The 13434-nt window shown below is 40.2% G+C and overlaps 1 protein-coding gene across 8 annotated transcripts; it reads right to left on the bottom strand.

Moving 5' to 3' along the window:
• Positions 1-76: 76 nt before the first annotated feature.
• hspbap1 (hspb associated protein 1) lies at positions 77-13397 on the bottom strand. 8 transcript variants are annotated; one of them, XM_046404490.1, is made up of 9 exons: positions 13256-13392; positions 12303-12381; positions 11912-12110; positions 10154-10338; positions 8874-9010; positions 7087-7258; positions 4064-4147; positions 3521-3631; positions 77-1163 (listed from the first exon to the last, which is right to left on the bottom strand). In XM_046404490.1, the coding sequence occupies exons 2-9, from the start codon at positions 12309-12311 to the stop codon at positions 636-638; spliced, it is 1425 nt and encodes a 474-aa protein (XP_046260446.1). In that variant the 5' UTR covers positions 12312-12381; positions 13256-13392; the 3' UTR covers positions 77-635. The 8 variants fall into 8 exon arrangements, with proteins under 8 accessions (XP_046260446.1, XP_046260449.1, XP_046260447.1 ...); XM_046404493.1 differs by having other exon boundaries at positions 12323-12381; XM_046404491.1 differs by lacking the exon at positions 13256-13392 and adding an exon at positions 13117-13244.
• Positions 13398-13434: the final 37 nt, after the last annotated feature.

Genomic DNA, 13434 nt, shown 5'->3' with positions numbered 1-13434 from the left:
GCATGTGCAACCTTCCTTACTCTCTTCCATTTGTGACCTGTGGCGACACTCCACCAAACCATTAGGATCAGCCTGCTGTGGTTGTTCAATGATAATTTTTATTGTCAAATGACAGGGAAACATTAAGTCGAAAACAAATGTCCACATTTCAGGAATATTACCTTGCAATATGTGGCTTATTACCATACCAAATTGATTTAAGTGGTCATTTTTCTTTCTCCGGAAGGACCAAACAGAGTTAGTGTGCGCAGAACAACAAAACAAGGAAATGGTAGAGGCACTTGATAGGGTCGCTCATCACATTACAATTAGTTTTGATTGCGACTTCTCGCATCCAGGGTTAGTCTCAGGAGGACTGCGACAGATGGGAGCAGGAAGGAAAGCAGATTTAAGTCTCTCACTACTCTATGACAACAAAGCATTACTGGTAGCTTGGAGAATGGATTTCTGCAGCCAAAGATCCTTCATCACTGCAAAACTCCAGTAAGACATCCAGAGAAGAAAAGTAACCATATTAACGATATTTTCATATCAAGCATTCTAAAGTGCTTCTGAAACAAGGACCACTGCTAGTCAAATAAGCCTTCCTCCTCTTTGGGTTTATATATGTTGTTTATGGTTGGCTAATTTTAAAGCTAGGATGGTGTGGTGGTCCTGTCATTTCCTGTGTGCCTGTCCAGTAAAAGCTTAGTGACATGGGCGATGATATCAGGATGCACTAGGCAGTTTAACAGGTCATTAGTGGTTATTGTTGTGTGTACTGGTTCCTCATAATCCTCTGAAGAGTTCTCTGATGTCCCATCTGCACAGTCACATGGTCTACATCGAGTTAAACCAGGGTTACATTCGTGTTTTCCTTGGATGAGTCCTTTGGTTCTCTGTGCTGAGTCTGAGCTGACCTCCAGATCTTTTGCGGTCACCCCCCTCGTTTCTAGTGAGCAGTCTTGCTGACAATGTACAGGAATGAGATGTGGCCCAAAAGGAACACTGAGAGGCGCAGAATCCCGGACCAAAACGCTGTTCTTCCTGATTTGTCCTCTGGAGTCCCGCTTGGATGAACGTTTGTCTCTGGAGTCCATGATCAGTCCTCTCTGTTTTTGAGCACAAGCTCTCACTGCAAGGTTCACATACTGTATGTTTTCATTATAAGATGTTACTCCTTCCTGCAGAAGCATAACACAAACTGTTACAGAGGGTTCCCCAAACTCTAGCTGATGAATATCTACCATGTCACCTGGTGTCACAGGGGGTTAGTTATCCTAATAAAAATACACTACAATACAAGAGGACATTTAGAGATTGCTGACTGAAAAACATAATATGGATGATGTTAACTGCAAGGCATTGTTTGATTTTGAGGATCCAACATTGGGCCATTGTTAACTCCTTTTACTTCAGTTGTCTTTCTTTCTCACATATAAAGCCTTATATTTTAGTGTAAATAGATGCACATTTCTGCACTGCCATTGGAATAATCTGAAAGAAGAAGCTATAATTAACTAAATATTATACAAAAGAGCTTTATAGCTTTTTAACAATTGATATACACCAGAAAATCACCAGAAAACGATGTCTCACAGCAGCATTTGGTTGGGATGATATGTTTTGCTCAGCATCCAAACTTTTTTGAATTCAGGGTTTTTAAAGGAGTTTGGAAGCCCTCCGTACGTATAGGCTTTATTAATGTCTCTCTTCACATTCTGACAAGCTGAGATAAATGCAGAATCCTAATTACAACTCATGCAGCAGTAGAAAGAAACAACTGACATCTTTGTTTCCAAATACTCTAATCTCTGAACTCTCAACAAAATATTCAGAGTGATTTAAAGCTTGTCTCTGAACTCCAGTATTGCACCACTTCAGGGTTTTCCCCAGAAAAGTTGTTGGGTCCCGGTGACGGGAAAGTGCAGGCTTAAGCAGCAGCTGTGGCTTGTAAGCTGCCCCACTGTAACTATAGAAAAAAACATCTTATAAATTAGGTCAGGGAGATATGCTTATCTCCTGATTCTACATTATCACAATACTTGAATGCCAAATCGATTCAAATAACAACTCATTTAACAACGTACAGTTCAGCTTTTGTGTTCTGTGAAGGCCACAACTTTGTAGACAGGACCCCTGAATGGTGAAATGGTACACACCCCCACTTCCACAGTGGGGGTGGTCGCATTTTTAATATTAAACTGCAACTGAGGGCTATTGCTTGTCAGAGACAGGTCTGTACCAAAGTTAATTTTCACCTAATTTGTCCATTTGAAAAATGCAGTTTTACTGTCAGAATGTTTGGAATATATGTGGCGAGTGAAAATTGAGCACGGTATTTACTTTGATGATTCCCGGGAAAAGGGAATCACTGAAATATGTGCTCATGCTCACTTCTCTCATGGGAATGAATAGACTCAGGAGCTGCAGCTATTCTCCTAAATGGGTGGGGAACAAGAAAAACCCATGTGACACAGATACAGGAAATGAGTCTACAGTGAGCTGTCTTGTTTCTCGTGTGAATATGTGCTCTGGACTGTGAGGGTGCAAACCCACCCTCGCAATTAACTTTAGCCTTTTTTTGTTGTGTCATCATTGCATTTATTTTTAACATTTTGTATAGCTTATTGTGTGTATTGCTGCTGCTGTACTGGAATTTGCCAGCCTGGGATCAATAAAGTATATCTATCTATCTATCTATCTATTAACTAACATTCACAAAAATGAATTCTCCCATAATTCCTGATGCTTAAGGCTTGCGATGCACTGGTGAAGATCCTGCCATATTATTTATGTGCCAGCTGTCTAGCTTAGCAAAATAAAAAAAGCTTCTCTGACACTGAGAAAGTAAGAGGGATTTAGGTTCAGTCTCTTTGTAGTTCCAGGAAGCATGCCAGGAGCTTTGGTCTCTGTTTCACATTTGGATTTTTATACAGCACCTCATAATGTGACTACACAGTAAATAATTTCTATTGAAAGGAATAACTACACCCTTTGAGCAGCAGAAGCAGTCTGTCACCACTGTACTTTACAGCAATAATGTTGCACACTGGCAGACACCTTGTACACAACCAAAAAATAGTTAGGTGCTGTCTCCTTGTGCTTCCAAATTTACAACAAATTAAGTGAGGCAATTGAATGAATGAATTTACTGAGATAGACGCTCTGGCTACCTAAGTTTATGTAAGGTACAGCGTGTATGACTTAATGGCATCTAGTGGTGAAATTGCAACCAACTGAACACACCTCCTCTCATGCTCCCCTTCCAAGAGTGTAGGACAACCTACAATGGTAGTGAAACTTGGCACAAACAATGCGAAGGGCCACTCCAGAGTGTTTGGTTTGTCTGCTCTGGTTTAGTAAAGAGAATAATTTCAGACACAGCCATGGTGTTTAAAAGTTAAAAAGAAACAAGGACCTGTGAATCTTTTACAGAGCTACAATTTGTGTTATTTCTGTGGCTGTGCCAATACAAGCAGCAGGTACTAATCAGGGAACTACTGACTGAGTAATTAATATCACAGTATTAATTTGCTACCTCAGTGGGATTGAGCCAGTTGTCGGTGTTGTCATCACTTGGTGCACATTTAAAGGCACAAACAACAGCCTTGGTCACAGCTTCACTAACTCTGGTCATGTCATCCACTTCCTGCACAGGAACAGAAAGCAAAACAGAATGAGTATCTCATATCAAGGTAATTACACTGAAAGATAAAGACATAATCTTGAGGTATACTGCAGCCACAGTTGTTGTGTCTGTGACCTTGCAGAGAAAGATGGAGAGGTACTGGCTCTTTGAATAAACATTTGTCTGGTGGTGAGGAGCTTTTCATGCAGCACACACTCCTCATTGTGCACACACACTCATCATAATGACAGGGAATCTTTTACTGCCAGGGCTGTTCATTACTCAAAGCTGAGAGGCGCCTTCATCTGGGAGCTCTACGTGCTACACGATAAGGAGTGTTTTGGGGCAAACGTTGCTCAAATTTGGTCTTAAAGTGATGGGACATCTTTTCTTTATTTCAGGTTTTGAGTAAAAAGGGTCAGGACAAAGGAATGACACGATCAGGATTCTTACCAACTCGATCCAGGAGTTGATGCTGACGGTGATGGGATCCACAGACTCCACATAGTGCCACCAGTGTCTGGGGACATAAAGCACCTGAACCAATAAGATAAAAACTCATCAGAAGCTTCAATGGATTGACAGTTAAGTGAAATCACTCAATCTCTTCCTTTTTGTCTTTAAGGCTTTGTGTTAAAAGCTGAGGGAATAGGTAAGTACTATGATCATCCACTAGGTGGCAGCATACACCTTTTTTTCTCACAAATTGTCAGTGGTATACTCATCAGAAGCTTCAATGGATTGACAGTTAAGTGAAATCACTCAATCTCTTCCTTTTTGTCTTTAAGGCTTTGTGTTAAAAGCTGAGGGAATAGGTAAGTACTATGATCATCCACTAGGTGGCAGCATACACCTTTTTTCTCACAAATTGTCAGTGGTATATCCATCCACCCACTCACAAAGTGACTCCATCAACATGGGTGAGTCTTATTGATGTGCAGACGTCCACAGAAGTCCTGATTCATTCATGGCCTGTGGTCTGACAAGCGGAGAGGAATGGCCTGTCCTTTGATTTGATTTGCAGAGATGGAGCCATCCCACAGGACACTGCTGTAGATACCAAAGCTACCCATTCTGTGTCGACAGCTTTAGCATTCCCAAGTGAAGGGTGAAAATAATCTGAGCACAAAAGTCCAGCCATAATGTGAACTGGAAGAGTTAAAGGGCACTGACTTGGAAACTTTGGGTGGTCACGATCTGTCTCGCATGTACAGTCTAACCACTTATTATTGGGTGACTTGAAGACCAAATTAAGCTAATGTGATAACACCTGAGCCAATTCCATTTACTAAATGAAGAGCTCAGAAAGAAAACTGACCTTTCTTTCTCGTGCTTAGACGTTTTTCACCATACGGTGTTCCACAGTTAGCCCAAATTACTTCGTATTTAAACACACAATCTACCCTGATGGAACTGTAATAATAACCCAATAGCTGTGATACGGGGGAAACAACATATTCCATACCAACAACATATCCCATGCCATATTCCACAAGGTATGATAGGCAAAAATGATCTTCCGAAGCATCAGCTGTATCCCTGACCTGCACATTGCTTCACCAGGCTTTACCAGGCTTCAGTGTTATTTGGCAGCTGGGTTTGGGGTTGCTGATAGGAGGGTATTTGGTACGCTACAGGAGCACAAGCAGACAGTGAAAAGAGACAGATGGCTAATTGCTTTGTCACCATTTTGACCCTTGAAGAACAAAACAATGCAGCTGGAATCTGAAACAGGGGAAAGCAGAAAACTACTTAAAAGTACCCGAGGACATTTCTGAAAATTACAGCTCTGTGACTGCCAACTTCTGATTGCACAACACTTCAATCATAACTTTGCTCACTCTGAACCCACTTGTTTGGAACAGCATAACAGGTCACAGGAGCATGACTGCTAGACTCTACTAGACTAGACTCTGTTACCATTTCTCCTGACAAGACGCCAAGAGTGATAATGCAGCTGACTTGTAACTTAACCTTCCACTTCCTTCAGTATAAAAGCTCCAGACCGTTGAAGGTGATATACCATAACTGAGAAGGCCAGATTTTAATTGGAACATGAGTCACGACCGTTACCTTGCTTCACACTTTTATGGGTGGGCACCATGACAAATAAATCTCACCGCTGAGTCTGCTTTTGCATGGTTAGAGCTTAGAAGCAATAAAGCTATATTTTATGATTATTGTTTTTGTGTCACAAGCAGTTCATCATATAAATGCAGAGCTACAGTGTTGCATAAACTCTAACTTTACTAAATACTTTTTTTCAGTGTCTAAAAACACAACTGATTTTTTTTTTTTTTGAAAAGAGAACTATTACAGCAGTTAGGCCATACAATCAGCTCATTATTTAGTATGATGCATGGTGCAGGGCTCATAGCTCAATACAGCCAAGTTAAACTATTTTTTAAAAAAAAAATGGGAACAAATGTTGGCTGTAGAAGAATGTTTTATTCTTCTGTTAGATATGCATAAAGCTATTTTCAAGCGCAACTACTTCTTTGTCTTTGTTTTTAGTCTGTAAAATATCCGAAAAATACTGAAATACACTATATAGACAAATGTATCCAGACACACCTCTTTATGGGGTTGTTTTTTTAGGGGTTGGGTCCCTAACTTCCAGTGAAGGGAAATCTTAATGTTTCAGCATACCAAGACATTTTGGACAATGCTATGCTTCCAACTTTGTGGCAGTAACAGTTTGGGGAAGGTCCTTTTCTATTGCAGCAAAGCAAACTCCATAGAGACATGGTTGGATGAATTTGACTGATCCACACAGAGCCCTGACCTCGAACACCTTTGGGATGAACTGGAACAGAGATTGTGAGCCAGGCCTTTTGGTCCAACATCAGTGCCTGACCTCTCAAATACTCTACTGCATGAATGGGCAAAAATTCTCACAGAAACACTCCAAATAAATGGGGAAGGCCTTCCCAGAAGAGTGGAAGCTGTTATAGCTGCAAAGCTGTCTGTGTGTTTACAAAGTGATGTCATTAAAGTCCCTGTTGATGTAATGGTCAGGTGTCCCAATACTTCTATCTATGTAGTGTCCGAAATGGTCATCTTAGTTCCCTAAAGACCAATGCGATGTCATGGAAAGTCTTGTTTTAACAAAGAAAAGCAGAACACATTGAAAGAGAAACTGGAAAAGGGAACACTTGGTATTCTTGGAAGCTTGGAAAATTACGTAAACATCCATTGTTAATAATTTATTCTGACATCTGACTAAATGATTAATCGGCTAATAATTTTAGCTTTGCTCTTCATATAGATTTTAGTTAAACCAAAAATATCTGGTCAATGAAGAAGTATTCCACATGCAGAAGTTTATCTACTTACAGCTAAACTGAAGAACAAAATAATGCTTAGATGAGATGAGACGTATAAACCATGTCCTCAGTAAGATAAAAAGGAAATATCTGAGTTTATTATTGGTCACATCTTGTTTGGTCATGAAATGACATCTAACAAGAACTGACCTGCCCTGGCTGCAGAGTGACGATGTGGGCTCTGGCTCCCTGAAATGCAGGAAACCTCCTCAGGTCTGGTTGGAGAACATCCACCTGGCTGAAGACACTGGACTCCTCATAGGGGATCCGGGTTGGGTAGAGATGGACAGTGTCCTCTGGAGGAAAGAGGTGCCAGCGCTTCCTATGCACAGAAAACCAAACAGAGCAGGAAAGGATTGTTGTTACCGATGAATTCTCTTGTTTTGGTCAGGCACGGGAGTATCAGTGGGTTGATCTATTTTATTCAGGTAATCCAAAAAGGTAAACAAAATTTATTGCACTTTGACAGAGCACTGCATATACCAGAATGATTAAAACATTTCTTAAACTGTACCAGAACCTGACTTGACCCAGAATTGACTGGTTTATGTTATTCTCTGCTGGACAATGAATAAAGCCTAACCTAAAACTCACCCACCACTGTCACAAAGGTCATCATATCAATCAGCACTGTCGCATTTTCACAGATCAGCACTGTCAAAGGTGTGCTCGAGCTGAATTTCATTCCATTTGAGATCAATACCAAATAGAAAGAGCCTGAGACCCAATTACAAGCTGTGAGATAAAACAGCTGCTCTCTGGGAGAACAGAGGAGTAAGATAAGATACATAAAGACCTTTTCCCTTTTGTTTCTTGACTCCCAGTACCCCATGTAGCACCTCAGCCTCTGTCTCCATTTCCGTCTCACTCCAGTGAGCTCCGAGACAAATTAACTCTCTTCAGGGGGCAGAAGACAGCTCACACTCTGTGTAAGCAGTTACAGTACCCTGCACCTTTCAGGTTGCGCATGAATTAGGTGGATAACAGACAGAAAGCTTCCACCTCCACCAGTGTGGTGAAGAAGAACAGTTGTATGGAGTCTTGAACCTTTTTTATGCTCAGTTACAAGTCCTCTATGTGAAATGGGCAAACTCATCATCGCAGATATGTCATGCATGTCACTATTTTTTCGTACCTCTCAGCAAGTATGTCACTCTTTGTACTTTTTATTCTTTTCCCAAATTGAAAATCAATTTTTTAAAAACCAGAAACGTGGGTTGCTCGAGAAATTTCAAACCAACAGAACAGAAAAACAGTAAAAGAGATTAATGTGAGGAATTAGGTCACGGAAAGAAAGATAAGGGGGCTAAATGCTCCCTTGCGTTCTCCCGTGTTTCTGAACCAGTATATGGGCTGGCTCTGCAGTGCATAGCACAAAACTTTTACCTGCTGTGTTGATTATTTTGCCATCTCATGCTTAGACCACTAGTTATGCCTTAGTTTTGATATGTGCTCCATTTAATTAAATCCTTTTGTGACTGAAACAATACTCACAAATCTATAGAGGCACGGAGATATGTGATGCCTTATGTAAAGCTCTGTAGACAACAATATCATAATGGGTGCTTATGCAAAGTTACATCTCAGAGTGGTCCTTTACTGACTGGGTTCAGGCAAGAGTTTGAATATATTCAAATATCCTCCTTTTCAGCTGTGGGTCTTATTTTTGGCTGTTTTTTTTATTTTTGGTAAAAATGTGACATCATTCATCACTTCAAACAACCATTTAGCAAAGCCTGAGAGCTACAACGTAGACAGGTAGTGATAAATTCTTTTCTTGCCTCTATAATCAGGTTAGCTTCCTTTAATCTAATAAAGAAAATATAAACAAGAAACCTGTCTTGTTTATACAGTGCTCCAGAAATCGGATTGCTAATTTAAAATCTTGCTGCTTTGGTGCATATAATGTAGCAAACATGTGCTATGATCCCTCTTACCGTCCTTGGACCTGCAGTACCAGGTTATAGCCATAAGAGTCCATGTGGCACGGTGTGTTGGCCCCCTTTGTGCCGATCCATAAGGTGCTCTCCCTACCATTACGTCCCTCAAAACCAAACTCGGACCACTTTACATCCTGCAACACACACACAAATACACAACATTAAAATGACAAGTAACGATCCAAAATAATGAAAAATTATAAGGAAAAGTCCGATTTTTAAATAACAACTATCCATTGTGTGATAATGGCCTAATATGGAAACAAAGCTCACATTTTCACAACTTTCAACAAGTCACAGATGTAACCCCACCTCATCAGCTACTTTGACAGGGCCTATTATAGGTGACCAATAGAGGTGTCTGCGTACAATAACCAAGCTACAGTATTTGTCATCTTCCAAGGAAAACTGGTCTGTCAATCATGTCCTGTCAGAGCACAAAGGTGTAGCAAATCATGCCAGCATCCTGAATAATGAAGTCATTACCATATATGCAGGCAGCTGTAAATGACAGACTGGTCAATCTAGACTTCAGGCAGCCCTTTTCCCAGCACCATTTATCCTGTAAAAAGCCCATGTCTGCCTGTCTCAAAGGCATGAAAGTCAGTGGGTAATAATTGCAGGTGGATGCTCAATAAAAATGTATTACTGAGATAAAAAGTAAAAGAATGTGCAGCAGTGGCTTGAGAAAGAATGACACTTTTATATCTTCACCTACCACAGGACAAGAATAGCAGTTAATAGGAAGCCATTATGTGCAAAAGCTTAACATTTTAATTGAAAATGTCAAAACAAGAAAAAAATGCAACATGGTAAATATGCATTAGTGGCCAACCACATTAACGCTAGTGTGGCTGAATCGAAGCATTGCCATTATTCAGCAGCCCCTATTTTATCAAACTTAAACAAATTTAACACAGTCACACTTCCAAGAATTGACTTCAATTGAGAAATTTTCTTCAGCACTGACTCCAATTTCAGTCTCACAAGTTTCTCAAACACAAAGCAATGACTGCCATGTTAGAAAAACAGTTGACTTGATCTGAATCTGTCTCGGTTTATCAGCACCGCGTGCAAGACTGCTGTAATTCTTCCACAATCAAACTATGCACAAAAGAGCTGTGTTGTTTTAGCTGTAATGTCATACCATATATGTCCACATATGTCCTGAGGAGGTAATTAATTAACACTAGGCCTGTGAAACTAGAGCTCCAGTTGTTCAAACATGTCATAGCCTCAAAAAAACTGACTTCATATTTCAGAATTACATAGATTACCTCAAACATGGAAGGCTGATCTTGAAACAATATGGCGATGTATTTGTAGTCAGCATAGGCCCAATAATCTGACTTGGGGTATTCGAAGAAAGGCCCTACATCTGTCCCAGCCTGGCCCCGGGTCCAGCTGAGAAAGTGTGCCAGTTTGGCTTCCACATAGAAACACTGGGTTTCAAAAAGAGGTGCTGTGAGAGAACACAGCAAAGAAAAGGTACAGGAAAAAAGTATATCACTGGAAAATTGTGCAAAAAGTTCAGCAAAACAATTTAGCTGATCCGCTAAATGAAATGTAATTCATACACCAGAATCCTGGCAGCATGCATCATCACAGAAGCATGAAATTTTGCTTTACCCGTTTTTATGAGAGAAATAAATCACAGTTGTAGTCATTTACTTGCTTTTGTTTTAGTAAACAAAGTGTGTCTCTGGTCGAGTGATGTCATTTATAATCCATCATGAGCAATGTCCTCCTGTCATCTGTAACAGCTGAAAAAGATGATTTAGAAATCTAATTAGCTAGGTTTTACCAGAGGACACACTCTCTGTTATTCATCACAGGAGGAGTCATTACTGTAGCTGTTTTAGAGCCACATGGAGGGCAAAATACACCAGATGCTCGAAGACAAAAACCCTTCTTGGTGTTTTTTTCCTTCACTTATGTGACATTTTTAATCAGATCATTAAACAGCCTTGAGTACTTCGTTAGGTCCTGATAGCTACAGTCCAATCTGTAAATCATCACGTCAGAGAATGAACTGAACAAGACTGCAGGCAATTATTATGTGCTTACTAAAAATTTGGTGAAAGTGTTTAAGTGTCCTGAGAGGCTCTATGCAAGGATGAGATCAGAGTCACAAAACAGGAAAGACACGGGTCAAGCCTAATGATTTTCCATGTCGAAACTGATATATAATCAGTTATGCTGAAAGTTTAAATGAAAATCATGGTGTATATTTTGGAAGACAAAATTATGACTTTATGATTTATTCATCCTGGTGGTCCTGTTCTTACTTTGGTACTGCTATGTGCCTAATTATATCTTGTCGAGGGGGCCCAGAGTTTGCTCATCTTGTGCTCATGTCCTCGGGCTAAAGGCCAAGTCTTATCAAAGGAAAAAAATGTGAAGGGCAATGACATTCTATCTGTGCAGCTGCTCTGGAATCAGCCTTTGTTTACTCCACTTAGAAAGCTGCTATTGGCTCTCGGAAAATTATAACAGTTTGTATGCCTGTGTCCTTTTCAGACACTCCCTCTGACTTTTTAAGGTTTGTTTATCTCCTCTCCTCTCTTGTGATATAATTATTCTTCAGCAATCATTGTTTTTGAGTGTAATTTCATGAGTCCTCAGTGGTTGCAGACAATTTCTATGACACTATGTCAGTGTGCTTTGGCCAGACCATTTTGGATTAACACACAGTTATGTTTATTCGGGGAAACATTCCATGTTCTAATGTATCAAAAAGTGTGTTCACTGACAAATTTATTTTAGGACAGTAGAACAAAGCAAAAGGCCCAGATTTTATGTAATCAATAAATGCAAGCGTGGAAATGGCATCTATAAACAAATCTTTTAGTTCTAAGAGGTGTTCAATGTTTAAATGTAATTCTAATCAAGTAATTTTCTTAAATATAGTCTATTATATTCTTATATTGTACCTAAATCTATGTATGCATCTATCTTGCATAATTTCAAAACACTAGTAGTGCTTTTGCGTAGTCTACATTGGATCATTCTAAATCTGTGCAAATTAATCTTACTGTTTGTCTCTTCTTTTCTCCCAAGTCTGAATCGGACAAGTTTGTCACCAAGGCAGCCAGACAGGTGCTCTGCAGTCCAGTGGAGGACAGGCCAGCCACAGGTCATGTTCATGAAGACTGCGGGCTGCTGAAGATGATGCAGAATCCTCTGGATCTCCTCTGGGCTGAAGGGTTTAATGGAGTCGGGGGAAGCCATGGTCTGAGGGAACACAGAGGATGTAGATACAGATTAGTTGATAAACAGCTGGTATTTAAGTTGCAGTGTTACATTAGCATTCATTCACAGAGATTATACCAGTGCATGCTATCTTAGATGCATCTTATCTTCTGTAGGATAAATATTATGATATTTACGCATGCTGAAATAAACAGCTGTTTCTGTCCGTCTCACCATGTCCATCTGTTACTCTCTCAGTGCTCTGTTGTTTCTTTAATGTCCTTCAAAAGGGATGGTTGGGGTTGACATCAAACTGGGAAAGTATAGTATGTTTCACAAAATAATTCTCCTTAACACAGTCACACATTTAACTTTAAAAAGCAACACTACATTTTAAGTTATGACTCTCCAAATATGACTCCCTACATTTAATGTCGAGGTCAGGTTTTACTGACAGTAAAGAATTGGATTTAACAAAATGATTAGTACATCATCACAGGCTTCATCATCGCAGAAGCAACAGTTTTACATACTGCATTTTATTGGATTAATTGGTGGTCCACGGTGATTAGAATCTCAACGAGATTGTTTGCTAATATTGTTTGCTTAAAATATAATATCGGATGACAAATCAGGATTCTAACCATAGGGTATCAATGCATGTATCGACCTTACAAATTACAAATCCAGTACTGCTAGAATCAAGAGCTGGTAGACACTTTCCGCATTATGTTACTGGTACGCCACTTTCGTTGCTGTTTGTTCTCTGGAAGGACTTATGCGCCCCATTTTCACATCACTCCCTTTTTCTCTCAAAACTATTTCCCCCGCGACCGAACTACTTCCTCTCCGCAAAGCACTTTAATGTCATTTTGAGAATGGAGAACGAGCAACAAGGTAGCACCGCGTTGTGTGATAAACAGGTCCTACCAGACAACAGAGATATGACAGAATTAACTTCTGCTCTCGAGAGAGACCATGTGAAATTGTCAGACTTACGAACCAACGTATATGTTTCATCAAGCAATGAGACAATGTTAGCACATACGCCATGTTTCTGAAAGTTGTCTTAACGCAGGAACACGCTGCGACTTCACCGCCAAATGCTTTCTTTTCCTCACAGGAGAGCTTACGTTACCGAGCTTCGCGGAAACAGACTGGTCTTTTGGAGAAAAGGGGGGACTCACCTTTCACTACACGTGCAGCTGAGGTTTGGGCGGAAGTAAACAAATCTCACATGACCTTACGTTGTGTCTTTATACATCTGGACACCCCCCTATGAATCTAGTCCATTTTGGCTCACCGTCGTTGGAACACCCCCAGTCAAACTAATGCGACACGGAAGCCAAAATGGCAGCCCATTGAC

This window comes from Scatophagus argus, chromosome 11 (genome assembly GCF_020382885.2).
Source record: "Scatophagus argus isolate fScaArg1 chromosome 11, fScaArg1.pri, whole genome shotgun sequence".
Lineage (NCBI taxonomy): Eukaryota > Metazoa > Chordata > Actinopteri > Scatophagidae > Scatophagus > Scatophagus argus.
This window is presented reverse-complemented; position numbering and strand designations above follow the sequence as displayed.